At 53.5% G+C, this 13,904-nt stretch overlaps 1 protein-coding gene across 1 annotated transcript; it reads right to left on the bottom strand.

Annotated features, from left to right (window-relative positions):
- Positions 1-1,463: 1,463 nt before the first annotated feature.
- SPACA6 (sperm acrosome associated 6) lies at positions 1,464-12,672 on the bottom strand. The gene is made up of 9 exons (XM_028529808.2): positions 10,714-12,672; positions 10,127-10,204; positions 4,057-4,125; positions 3,424-3,447; positions 2,985-3,062; positions 2,759-2,868; positions 2,198-2,354; positions 1,917-2,121; positions 1,464-1,562 (listed from the first exon to the last, which is right to left on the bottom strand). The coding sequence occupies exons 1-9, from the start codon at positions 10,925-10,927 to the stop codon at positions 1,529-1,531; spliced, it is 969 nt and encodes a 322-aa protein (XP_028385609.1). The 5' UTR covers positions 10,928-12,672; the 3' UTR covers positions 1,464-1,528.
- Positions 12,673-13,904: the final 1,232 nt, after the last annotated feature.

The following is a 13,904-nucleotide window of genomic DNA, read 5'->3' as shown; positions in this document are numbered from 1 at the left end:
ACAAATACCCAGATGGGGAGAACTGGGGTGGGTGGAGGTGGAAGAGTGTATGGGGAGATAAATGGTAATAAAAAAAATGCAAAAAAAAAAAAAAAGCTGTGTCTTAGCCCTGGCTGGGTAGCTTAGCTGGTTAGAGCATCGTCCATATATGCCAAGGTTGCGGGTTCGATCCCCCATCAGGACACATACAAGAATCAACCATGAATGCATAAGTAAGTGGAACAGATCAATATTTCTCTCTCTCAAATCAATAAGTAAAAAAAGAAAAAAAACAAATACCCACATGGCTTACATCTCACCCCCTTTTTAATTTTACTATTATTTTTAAAGTCCTCACCCAGGGATGTTTATTGATTTAAGAGAGAAACATTGACGTGAAAGAGAAACATCCATCAGTTGCCTCTTGTACAAGACCCAGATGGAGATGAAACCCACAACCTAGGTATGCGCCCTGACTGGGGATTGAACCTATAACTTTTTGGTGTATTGGAAGACGCTCCAACTGACTGAGTCATTTGGCTGGGGCTCACCCCCTTCTTTATTTAAATGTGAGGCCTTCTTCAAAGCTCCTCTTGCTCCCTTCATCCCCTCAAACCTTTCCCATCTCAGTTTCCCTGCTTTCACTTCTCCACTGCACATGTTATTATATGACCTAATGCCTGTTATATTGCTTCATTTTCTTGTTTATAGGCGGACTGCCCACTGGCATCTAAACTCTACGAGGGTGCAGATTTTCATCTGTTCTGATTTCTTCATTGCTGTTTTGACAGCACCTTGGAAACGCCTGGCGTAAACACTCAGTAAATATTCGGAGTGAATGAAGACATCAGTGAATGAGAATGAGTACATGCTCAGAGGGAGTGTATCTTTTAGGTGGGGAGAACACAAAACTAAATAAAAAAAAAATAAGTTCACATTAGGTACAAGTGCAGTGCATGTGCTGAAACAGGGCGATAAGCTGGGACCTGTGCAGTGAGGTAGAGTCATTTTAAGTACAAGGAACAGCACATGCAAAGGCCCCCAGATGGGACTAGAGAGTAAAGGAGGGGGGATGGATGAGATGGAGGTGGAATCAGGCCAATAAATTCAGTGCTGGCCGCACAGAGTTGTCATGGGAATTAGTTAATACAAGTAAAGGCTGTTCAGGGGAAATCATAACTGAGTTAACTGGACAAAAAAGGGAGAAAACGTTATTTTAGGCAGGAAACAGCCGGAGCCAGGCCCTAGAAAGGGTGAAAAGAATCACGATTAGAATCACTTCTGCAGCTGGAAATGTCAAAGAGGCTGCTGGAAATCTGGGGAGCGGTCTGGGCTTGCACTTCAATCCCTTAACACAGGGCCTGCACTGTGACAGCTCATATCACTGTCATTATGGAAGCACAGACCTCCGGGCACATTTGGGGTATGCTGCCCCTGCCCCTACCAACATTGGAAATAACCACCTTCAAAGATGAAACCATCTGTACAGCTGAAATATATTCTTTATTTTAGGAATGGAAATAGGATAAGGAAGAGAAAGATACCTTTATTAGTTGCCACTGAAGTACCATCGAAAGAACATCCTGGGGAAATAAGGAGATGTGTGTGGGGGAGATAAGTTGGGGAGCAGATACTTGAGTCCTGGTGGATAGGGGCCTGGACTCCAGGGTCAGAGGGAGGAAGGGCTGGGGGGCTGGACTCCTGGGTTTGCGGGAGTGGGGACTGGGGGGGGCCTGGACTCCTGGGTTTGAGGGAGGAGGGGCTGGGGGCGGGGACTCCAGGTTCTGAGGGAGGAGGGGCCGGGGACCTGCACTCCCAGGTTTGTGGGAGGACGAGTTGGGGGCTGGACTCCTGGGTCTGTAAAACGAGGGGGCTAGATACCCGGGTGGGAAGAAGGAGAGCGCCAGATGCTGGGAGCCGGGGTCTTGGGAACTCACCACGCCAGCAGGGTCACACCGGCTGAAGCAAAGGCGGCGGCGGCTGCGAGCAGGCACTGGTTGCTCAGCGTCAGAGCCCCAGGCTTGGCCAGCAGCTCGCCCAGGTTAGGCCTCCAGTGTTCGATCGTCTCCCGCGGCGCCCAACGAAGCACTTCCCGAAATAAAACCTGGAGCTCAGTTTCCCCACGCGGAGGCGGACCAGTCACTGCGGGGACGCGCACGTCAGCGGGACGCAAGCTCCGCCCCCGGCAGACCAGTCTTCCGCGCAATCCCGTCCGCACCGTTAAGAAAGAAGTAGAGTCGCGCCAGGGGGCGCTGATCGTGCGAGATCACGCACGAGAAGGTCCCGTGGTGCGTTGGCTGCACGGGCCGTATCCGGGCCAGGTATCCATGGGCCCGCCGCATCTCTCGGAAGAAGGACAGGTCTTGGGTCCGGACCTACGGAACACTTTGGCTGAAGCGGCAGCAGGAGCAGGGCCGACCTAAACCCAGGTCAGACTCTCTCGGCTTGGACTCACAACCCTTAACGCACAAGCCCCGCCCCCGATCAAGCCGCGCCTTCGGGCCTCTGCTCTCACTCGTTTGTGCATAGCTCCGCCTCCTAAATATTGACCTCGCCCCCTGGGACCTAAAACTTGCTCACGCTCCCTAAACCATTATGCAAAATCCCCAAGCCCGGATCCGGCACCGTGAGCCGAGATCCCTCCCCTAAATGCCGGGATCCCCTCCTAGCACGAAGCTTGAAAGCCTACCGAGCTCCCGCTAGCCTTACCCCAGCTTCCATCCTCTAGGAAGCCTAACCCGCCTCCTAAACCCCTCACACTGGCCATGCCCCGACTCACACCTCCTCCTGCGAACTTCCAGGAATAGGTGATCTCCTCCTTTGGCAACTGGAAGTTCACCGTGCAAGAGAACATAGCCTGATCTCCCCGATTCACTGTCACGTCCTGAACTGGAGACGAGCCCGCGTCACCCCTCGGCCCCGCCCCAGACCACGTTCCTCCCCTATCTCAGTTCTCTTTTTCTCCAGTGCCTCTGGTTCCTACCCTTGCAGGCCCCGCCCCTCACCTGGGCAGTCCAGCGGGAGGTCGCAAACCGTGGAGTAGCACCCGTGGCAGCGGAAACGCCGGGAGAGCTCCTGGAGTCCTGCGGGAGGGAACGAAGGGCCTGGGCTCTACTTGGCCTTCCCCAGCCCGGGTCCCTTGGTCCCTTAGGGTCTTGTGAGCCTCCCTGGGTTCCACCAGCCAGACTCTGGTCCCCACCTTCCCTGCGCTCATTGGCTGACTCTCACTACTCTCCAGACTGTAGGATTTTTATTGGCTTGCTTTGGCTTTCGGATCCACCCTTTATGATGTTTGTGAGCAATGCCTGCTTGACTTTTCTCCAGGGTTTACCGGCCTCTTTCGTGTTTGAGACCCAACCCGTCAGTCTCACTCGAAGTCCCTTGTTTCCGGCCTGACCTCGTCCCTTACTCCCGCCAATTCTGAGCTTTGAATGACGTTCTTACCGCAGGGAGGGATGCAGGCCGGGACTGTGGAGAGATAGGAAGCGTTACTACCCTGGAAGTGTAGGGAGGTGCCCACCTGAAGCTCCGTCTGCCTTCCTCGGTGGGGGGGGGGGGGGGGGTGCGGGACCAGGCCTGTTGTATTCCACCTGGGGGTCCGACCTGGCCTGCAGAATTCCACTTAAAGGTCAGGCATGAGTTTGCTGATGGCCATCTAAGGGCCGGAGGCCCGCACTAAGGAGGCGGGGCCGGCCTTGGTATATTCCACCGAGAGGACGGGGCTAGACCCTCGGCGATTCTCGGGGCCCCAGTTAGAGGTGTGTCCAGGCCTAAAGTAAGTAGCCCACTCTAAGAGAGTGCTCAGGGCCAGAGCCAGAGATCCTGGAAAAGACCTGGGGTAACCTGGGACAGGACGGGGCCTAGAAGGACCCTCGCTGGGGAGGAAACCTCAGATCGAAGGGGCGGGGCCAGATGCCGAGCGGCCCACTAGGGAGAAAGAAGAGCCTGCATCTCACCGAGGGAAAGCTGTTCAGAGATCCACCAGGGGATTGGCCTGAAGGGAGCGGATGGCCGTTTTAGGGCTCGGATTTCCTAATTGTGTGTGTACGTGCGGGAAGGAGATGGAATCTAGTTTACCTTCTTTAAGCTGTGTAATGACCTTCCGCATTTGGTCCGCGGCATCAAGGAAGGCCACCTCAAAGGACCCTGGAGGTGGAGGGAGGCCTTGTGGTGAGGACGCTCCTCCTACGCCCCCCACCTCGCCCCGCCTCCTCCCTACTTGCCCGGGCGAGCTCTACTGGCCTCCTTGTCATGGTGTCTGTGCCTCTTCCCCAGCCCCTCTCGCCCGTGATGTCTCCGGTATATACAGCATCTCTTCTTACCTCCTCCCACCCTGTCTACCAGGAAGGCTGACAAATCCCCAATCTCCTTCCTTCTGCCTCCTGACCCGCTCTCCGATGGAAGCCCTTCTCTGTATTATCTGTGTTTACCTTGTTAAGGGGAAAGGAAAGGATAAAGATCAAATTCCTCACCGAGGTTACCTAGGTGCCGCCGTTTCCTTTCACTCTAATCTATTCCTCGTCCATATTTCACTTCTAACTGGAAAAGTAGCGTTTTCTCTGGCACCTCAGGGCCTTTGTACATGCTGGCTTCTGTTTCTAGTACCTCTTTACCCCCTTCCTATTCATCCTTCATGTCATGTCTTATATAGGCAGTGCATACATACATGGGCAGTGGTGACTCTCATAAGTGTGTTAGAAACGGGTTTGAGCGTTCATGAGCTTGTTATATCTTGTGCCATCTGCTTAGAGGTTTTTCATGACCACAAATCTAACTTAATCGAGTTCTGTTTTTGTCTTAGTTCCCCATTCATTGCATCATAGCTCTCTTCAGTTTGTAATTATTTACTTTATATATAGGGTGATAATTTAAAGTCGTTCTCTTAAGTAAACATATCCTTCTTTACTGCTGTGTCCCCAGAACCCAGGAGCAGGCCCCGAGTCTCAGAAAGTGCTCAGTAATTATGTATAAAAATCCAGTATCCTACTGGGATGGAGACTACAACTGGTGGTGGCCTGTGGCCCAAGCCTATCACTTGGATGTGTGATGTTTAGTCTGGAAAATGTTAGAATAAAAAGTGACCCACTTGCCATTTGTAAAATTGGGAAAGTCACAGAGAATGTTTGGCATCTATTTTTTTAAAATATTGGAGCCCTGGCTGGAATAGCTCAGTGGACTGAGTGCTGGCCTGCGAACTGAAAGGTCACTGGTTTGATTCCCAGTCAAAGCACATGCCTGGGCTGCAAGCAGGGTCCCCAGTTGGGAGCGTGCAACTGACAGATATTTCTCTCCCTTTCATCCCCTCTAAAAATAAAAAAAAAAATTGGAAAAGCTGTAACACAGATACAGAATTTCCATGAGGCCACGATTAGCTGGAGTTTAGAAACAGCCACCCTTTTTAATCAGCACATGTACCTGCCACCTCTCCATAGTCCCCACCTCAATTCATTTCTACTCTTCTGTCATTCTTTCACTTATGGGTGTTTTGAGTTTTGACCATTGTAAGAGCTTCTAAACTGCAAGGTTTTGTGACATTTTCCAAAGTGGATGGCTGGATTGATTTAGTGGTAGAAGTTGTTCTGGAAATCAGGAATGTGGAAATCAGTTTAGGCTAAACTGTTCCTCCCAAATTGTATGTTTCAGTCCTAACCCCCAGTACTTCAGAATGTAACTGTACTTAGCTAATTAAACTAACATATTGTTAGGGTGGGTCCTAATCCAATATGACAGATTTCCTTATAAGAGATTCACAGAAAAGGCCATGTGAAGATAGAGAGAGATGATCAACTACAACCAAGGAGAGAGGCCTCGGAAGAAACTAACCCTGCTGACATCAACACCTTGGTCTTGGACTTCCATCTTCCAGAATTGAGAAAAAAATAAATTTCTGTTGTTTAAGCCACCCAGTCTCTGGTAGTTACAGCAGCTTCAGCAAACTAATACATAGAGATTGCCAGTGCCTTCCAAATATCTTTCTCTTTAGTAACAAAACACTTTATTTTGGCCAGAAAAACACCCTTAGCAAAGACTACATTTCCTAGCTTCCCTTGCAGCTACCTGCAATCATGTGACCTAGTTATGGTCACGTGACCAAAGTCCTGGCCATGGAGATACAAGTGGAAGTGTCTTCTGAGAATCACAGGAAGTAGCCTTAAAGTGGTGCCATCTTACACATTCCTTTTCCTTATTCTATCCTGTTGCCTGAAACTTGTATTTGATGGCTGGAGCTCTTAGTCACATAAGACCCAGAGACAAAGGGTATACCCTGGGATGGCAGAGCAGAAAGCTGGATGTTGGGTTCCCAAGAAAATGGAGCTGTCTCATTAGGCATAAGTGCCCATGCCAAGCCTTATTTCACCTGGGAGAAAAAAACTTCTCACTTGCTTCAGCCATCACAGGCCCCCTGTGATGTACAACCATACCTAAAGGGAATGAATGGAAGATACTGGCAAGCGGCTGAAGTGATGATCACTGGGTATAAGTGGGAGAGAGGGGCACCTAAGCCAGGAAGTCGGTTCAAAATGAAGAGTTAGGGACTTAGAGGTCTCTTCTTGGCCACAGAACAGGCATGTGGTCTGGAGATGGCAGGATGATCAGGAGGATGTGGTCAGAATGGGATGCTCAAATGAAAGGCCAGGATGTTGGAGGAGTCATCTAAGAAATATCTATGGGCCAAACCAAGTGATTCACGGTGAGGGTGAGCGTAGGACATACCAAGTGAGCCAGGAGACTGGGGTGCTCTGTCAATCAAACCAGGGGAGATGGAGTGAAATGTGCAGAGGTCAAGGATCAAGAAAAATACCAAGGGAACCACGAAGTGGTGCAGGTTGACATTGTGAAGTTTCTCAAAAGAGGTGCCTATGGTTAAGAGCTCCAAATGTTTCCGAAGATCTGGGGTTGAGTCCTGGCTCTTCTGTGTATGAGCATACCTGACTCACATCTGAGATATCCATCACAAGACCTCCCCCACCCCCCTGCATGATTTTGGCCACATTACTTAACCTTGATCCTCAGTTTCCTCATTTATTAAATGGGGACAATATCAGTGTCTACTTCACAGGGTTGGGGGCACATTTAATACCATACCACATAAAAGCATCCCCACCCCAAATTATGTGCCAGGTAACATTCAGTGACTGCATGAGATAATGTCTGTAACTGCTCAGAATGGTGCCTGGCACACGGTGAGTGTTATAGAAGAATCACTCCCAAATTTGAGATTGGGAAACGGAGGCATGGAGAAGGTAGGACAGTGGCCCAGTCGGGCTCCTGGGCTCCATGTGTAACCGGTGCCTGGGGCATACTGCCTTCCTCTCTACATCACACTACCCACCCCATGGTTCATGTACACAAACAGTATCACCTGCCACCGTTGAGATCCACTCTAAGGCAGCATGTCCCTCTCTCGGATTCTCCATCTGGGCAAGACCCAGAAGCCAACATTGCTTCTTTTATTGCCCTTACCCCACATACGTCCGGTCCAGGTATCTCCTGGGCCCGTCCTCCCTGTTCAGCTGAGAAACTTCCCCATCTGGAAAATGGGGCTCTAACACCCCACTTCACAGGGCTGGTATGAGGATATCCTTTAGAAAGATAATTAACACAGATAGTTGTCTGGCAGACAGCCTCTCCCATGGACGGAGCAGGTGTAGCACGTGGTCAAATCCTGGAACTTCCTTCTCCATCCAGGTGCCCCACCTCCCTCAGTTCAGACTCATCTTGGCCCATCTGGAGCACTGGGACTGATCTGAGCCGACACTAGTCTCCCTGCTTCTGCCCTTGTCCCACATGGCCTTAGTCACATCCTGTCTCTTTCTCCTTAAAAATCCTCCAATGTCTCCCCCCATCTCAAGGTCACAGTCAGTCCAACATGTTGTCAACATGTGTTCCAGGAGCGGAAGCAGCATCACCTGGGAACTTGTTAGAAACATCCATGTCTGGGCCATACCTCAGACCTACTGGTTAGAAATGGAGGGTTAGGCCCAGGACTCTGCATTTTAACAAGCTCCTGAGAGATTCTGAAGGTACATACACTGGGGCTCAAGGACCGCTGGCCTACAAGGTCCTACAGGATGTGGCCCCTTGCTGCCTCTGATTTCATCTCATCTCAATTTCACACTCAGTGCTGCCCCTCCAGCCCCACTGGCCCCAGGGCCTTTGCTCTGGCTCTCCCGTGTCTGGAATGCTTTCCCCACAGGTTCTCTGCAAGGCCCTCACTGTCACGTTGTTCAGGTCTTTGCTCAGTTGGACGTCCTCATTTGGGCCTCTCCTGACCAACCTGTTTAGAATGATCGCCCCACTGGCCCATTCCCTTGCCCTTTTGTCTTCCTTCATTGCACGGTTCACCAATTGATGTATTGTACCACAGTATTTCACTGATTATGTTTATTGTCTGTCCCACCCTCTGCAATATAAGCAACCTGAGGGCAGGTGGTTTTTAGTTCTGGTCACAGCTGTGTCCTAAATGTTGTTCCTGACACATTAAATCTCTGTTGAACATATTGCACCCGCTGCTCCCGGCCTCCAGTCAGTCCTCCACAGGGCCCCAGGGGATCTTTCTAGACTCAGAGCTCACCCTGTCCTTCCCCTGCCCACAGGACTGAGTCTCAAGTCTCTAACCTTTCAGCTGAACCCTGGACCCATGAATCTAGCTACTTTCTGGATGTTCCCCAGATCCCTTAAGAGTCCCTGGGTTGTAGCCCAGCTTGTCATCTACCCCTGCTTTCCCCCCTAGGACCCCCATCTCAGGGATGACCCACCACCCACCCAGAGGTGGAGCCAAACCCTAGGCACTGTCCTCTAAGCCTCCTCTGCCCCTCCCCAAACTGCCCATCAGACCCAAGCCTCATCTGTCCTGCCCTCGACTCTCTCAGACCCGTCACCTCATCTCCATCTTCACAGGCCCCACAACAGGTCAGGCCTCCTAGCCTCTACTCTCTCCCTACTCCAGACTGTCCCATACACAGCCCCAGATGACACTTGTTCCCTTTTTTTTAAAACCTCTGTAGGGAGGGAAGGGCATTTTTTTGGGTCCTGCACCACCCTCCACAGCTGGCTCTGAGTTCTTCAGGTCTTCTTGGGGGTGGGGGGATCGCAGCTGAAGTCTTCTTCATGCTGGACCCCTGGAGACCTGCTGGATGGATGGAAACTTCCCTGTCTTTGGGGATCTTTGTCAAAATGCTTGGTGGGCAAAAGCAGGAAACAAGAAGTAATGGCAGATGTAGAAATGACCTGTGAGTAGCCCTGGCCAAGTAGCTCAGTTTGTTAGAGCATTGTCCCAAGGTTTTTGGTTTGATCCCCGGTCAGGGGTCAAGCAACCACTGAATGGATAAATAAGTGTAACAACAAATCAATGTCTCTTTCTAAGGTTAATTAAAAAAAAAAAAAAAAAAAACCCAAACCAACAACACTGCCTTGGCTGGTGTGGCTCTGTGGATTGAGTGCTGGCCTGCAAACAAAAGGGTCACTGGTTCCATTCCCAGTCAGGGCACATGCCTGGGTTGCAGGCCAGGTCACCAGCGGGGGGCGTGTGAGAGGCAACCACACATTGATGTTTCTCTCCCTCTCTCCGCCCCCCCCTTCCCCTCTGTCTAAAAGTAAAATAAATAAAATCTTTTTTAAAAAATTAGGAAAAAACAAAACAAAACAAAACAAAACAAAAAGAACCCATAAGCTTCCGGATCTCTGAGGCCAGTTTGTACTACCCAACAGAGCTCTAGACTCCCTTCCTCCCAGCACAGTTCCAGGCTCTGGCATGAGGACTACATGACTATGAGGTCATCTCGTCAAGGGGCCCCTCCCTCTCACTAAGTTCCAAAGCCATCTTGGTAGGCAGGGAGGCTGTCCTGCCTTACAAGTAGGTAAGGTGAGGTAGAGAAGGAGGCAGTGACATGTCCAGAACTTCATAATCAGGAAAAGCTGCACAGCGAGGTCGAAACTCCTACCTGATCCCAACTGGCTTCAGATTGTAGGTTTTTCTGTACTGTCCTTTTCCCTCCTGCCATCATGTCCTGACAAGGGACTGGCTACCTACTGCCATCTGTGTCTGTCACTGCCACGTTCCAGGGACGCACATATCCTGCGCACGCACCCATGTCTTGGGGGCTCCAAGCCCACATCCCCACTGCCGCCATCCCCACCCACTCACCCTGGGCGGTGGCCACCTCTTGGAGGGAGTGGGTCATCTGGGTGAAGGAGTCGTGTAGGTGGCTTCTCTCGTCATAGTCTGGGAATGGGCAGGGGCAGAGGCTTAGGGAAGCAGCCCCCCCCCCCCCCATGTGGACATTCTCTGTCTCCAAGACATTGTCTATGTTTGAGTCTCTGGCCAACCATGTTTAAATCCTTGTCCTTCTGAGTCTGTCTCCCTTAGTCTTTACTGTCCCCTCTCTGAGTCTCTGTTCCCCACTCTCTCCTCCTGTGCCTGAGTATGTCCCTCAGTCTCTCTTCTCCTGCCCTGTCTTCCTCCTCCTGTGCCTGTCTCCTCTGAGTCTGTCCTTCAGTCTCCTTCCTCCTGTCCCTGAATCTGTTCCTCAGTCTCTCTTCTCCTGTGCCTCTGACTCTGTCCTCTCTCTCTATCCCTCTGTCTCTTTGAGTCTCTGCACCCCCTCCCAGTCTCTGTGCTCCTGTTTCTTTGAGTCTATGTCCCCCATCTGTCTACTGGTCTGTTGTCTCCTTCCTGGGTCTCTCCCGCCACACACCCCCAGTGCCCTGGAGGATGTGGTGGGGTCTCCTCACTGATTTCGGTGTCCTGGAGGCGCTGAAAGGCAGCTGTGAACGCCTCCTCACACTTCTTGAGCTTGGGACCCTCCATGCCCACGAAGGTCTGGCAGACAAGGAGGCGCTCACTGTAGGATGTGAAGCAGAAGAGGCAGGCCCAAGTGGGTGCCCCAAAGACTGTGAGGGCCACCATGGCGCATGGGACAGCACTTGCTGGAGCCAACTGAACCATTGCAAAGGGTCTTGGGTAGGCAAGAAGCTGGTGACCTTTGTGAGGTCATTGTGGGATGGGGAGGGGCTTATGGTATGAGGTCAGAGGTCAGATTTCATTTGCAGGTCAAATGTCAGGCTTGGGGTTTTTAGGGAGGGAAGGATGTCAGAGAGTCAGGGGTCAGGGGTCACGCCCGCAATCTTCAAGCTGTGGTTGGGCCGGATGCCAGGCTCCCAAGAACCTCACCTGTGATCCTGGACATCCTCACAGGTTAAAGGGTCTCAGGGACCCAGAGGCCGGCAATACGGTGTATGGTGGCTGGACAGGCCCTGGGATGGGGTGTGGGCTGGGTCAGAGATAGAGATGCCGCAGAGACACTGTGAGTGCCTCAGAGGCAGAAACAGACTTGGAGAGACATCAGAAAGCACAATAAGAGAGAGATGGAGAGACAGAGAAAGCAGAAGAGATTTCTTCATGGGAGAGGAAGTCTTTGAGGCTGAAGGGGAGAGACAATGAAGGAACAAGGACAGGAGAGACAGCCCTGCTCCTCCTCCCAGGGTCCCTGCAGCAGCCCCCTGAGCCCAGCGGGGTGGGGCAGGGGCTGGGGGTCCCCGCCGGGTGGGCGTCCCGTGCAGGGCGCAGCCTGGGGAAAGCTAGGAGGCCGTATAGTGATCTCCGTGGGTGTCCTCCTCAACTATACAACCTCCTACCTCAGCCCGGGGGGCGCGGCAGGTGGACAGACAGATGGATGGGCAGACAGACAGGGGCCAGGAGGGCCAGGGAGGGTGGGGAGGGCCGGGGAGGCCCCAGCTGCGATGGTGAGCCCCCGACACGGACCCACAGACACGAGCTTGTGTGCGGCGAAGGCCCCGCAAGGTCGGTTCTACGGGTGGGTGCCAGGACCCAGGAATCCGGGCCCCCGGCCCCCTCCTCCCCAAGGAACCCAGGAATCAGTCCCCTGGCCCATCCTCAAGGGGGATCCAAGAGTTCAGGCCCCCAGCCCCATCCTCCCCAAGGTCCCTGGAGTCCAGGCCCCAGCCCCTCCTCCCTCAGCCCGGTGAGTCCAGCCAGGCCTGTCTCCCTGGGGAAGGCACAGCAGCCTGGCTTCCTGGATGCAGGGTCAGAGGGAATCTCACCTGCTTTGCAGTTTGGCCCCTTGGGCAAGAAGGCTCCCTACCCACCTGTCAGATTCGGGAATCCAGGATCAGGCTGAGGCAGGCCAGGGCATAAGAAAGCTTCAAAGCCTCTCTGGGTCTTTCCCCCTTCTCTTATTCCTTGTTCTGGCCTCTCATCATTTATAATGACGACAGCTACGATCCCTGAGCTCCAACACTGCCCTGGGCCCCTGCCATTTCAGCCCAGAGATCCGGGCGCTATCAGCAGCCCCTCCCCCCCGTTTTGCAGGTGGGCAGGCTGAGCCCGAGAGAGGTGCAGGGACTTGGTCAATGCCAGCCAGTGTTGGCGGGGGAGAGGGGAGGCTTCCCAGGTGGGCGGCACCCAGCACCCACCCTCCCACCCCTGGGCTAAGAGTCTGTGCACCTGGGGGGTCTCTCCCTCTGGCCAGTTCTCTGTCTCGCTCACTGCCCCAGCTGCAGCTCCATCTTTATGGTTCTGTCTCACGTCCTGCGGCCGCCTGGCTGTCTCAGCTTCGGTCTCACCTGGTTCCCACCGCCTCCTGCATCGGCGTGTTTCTCCCTCGGCTCCGCTGTCTTTTTCTTCTCTCTCAGCGCCTTTCTCAGACTCCCGTTTTCTTCTCTCTCTCCCTCTTCTCATGCTTTTTCTTTACCTTCTGTCTTTCTTCCTCCCTCTCTCCTCCTCCCTCCCTCTGTCTTTGTCCCTCTCAATTCTCTTCCCTCAATTTCCCAGTCTCACTCCCTCGCCCTGCTCCCCTCCCCCTTCTCTCCATCTCTCATCTCTGCCTCCTTCTCTCCCTCGGTCTCTGTCTCTCTCCTTTCCTCTCCCTCTTTCTCCTTCCCTCCCTCCTAGGTCTTTCTCCTCCCTTCCCTTCCCCCCCTTCCCTTCTCTCTTGCTGTCTCCCTCCCTTCTCCTTCTCTCTCTCAGTCTTTCTCCTTCCTTCTCTCCCTCCCCCTCGCCGCTCCGAGCCAGGTCTGGAGCTGGGGGTGGGGTGGGGGTGGTTGGAGAAGGGGCCCAGGGCTGGGGTAGCGACCTGCTGAGGAGGGGGAGGAGAGGCGGGAAGGGGGCGGAGGAGGAAAGGGGGAGGCGGGGGCCAGAGACGGGTCTACGGTCCCAGCTCTCATCCCCCTTCCCTCCTTCCCAACCTCCCAGACCCTCCGGCGGGGGCGAGAGTCAGGCCAAGGTGGGGAGGAAGGGGAAGGGAGGAGGCTGCCCCCGCCCCCCCCCCCCCCAACAACCTGGCCCAGAGCCCAGGCCTGGGTTCCCAGCATGCCCCGGGGCTGCCTGGGGCCTGAGGAGGGGGATGAGAGGAGAGAGGAAGCTGAGAATCTTAAAGATTTGTAGGACCTGACCATCTCCCCACTTCCCCAGCAAATTTCTCCTTGGGGAAACTGAGACACAGAGAGAAGGGTCAGGGCTTGTTCAAGGTCACTGGACAAGGCTTTGGTGAATACTGGAACTCCCTGGGCCCATAGGCCCGATTTGGGGAAGGGGTTGGCGCGGGCCTTCCTCCAGGTCTGGGTCCCCCTCCCCCTCTCTGCAGACCCTGGGGAGCCCCCAAGGGTCAGAGAGCAGACCCAAACAGTCTGGCACCATGGCAACCAGATGGCCCCGCCCCTTAACCCCCGTAGGGATGGACTCCAGCTGGGGCAAAAGAGGAGGTGGGGACTCCTGGGTTCTGGGGAGAAAGGGGCTGGGGGCCCGAACTCTGGGGTCTCGTGGAAGGTGGGGGCCGGAGAGTGGACTCCCAGATCTGAGAGAAGAGGCCGGGAAGCCAGACTCCTGGGTCCTGGGGTGAAGGGGGCTAGGGGTTCAGGTTCTGGAATTCTGAGGGAGGGGGCTGGGTTGCGAACTCCCAGGTTTC

The sequence above is a fragment of the Phyllostomus discolor genome, chromosome 12 (genome assembly GCF_004126475.2).
Source record: "Phyllostomus discolor isolate MPI-MPIP mPhyDis1 chromosome 12, mPhyDis1.pri.v3, whole genome shotgun sequence".
NCBI lineage: Eukaryota > Metazoa > Chordata > Mammalia > Chiroptera > Phyllostomidae > Phyllostomus > Phyllostomus discolor.
The sequence above is the reverse complement of the archived record's forward strand: the minus strand, read 5'-3'. Positions and strand labels throughout refer to the sequence as shown.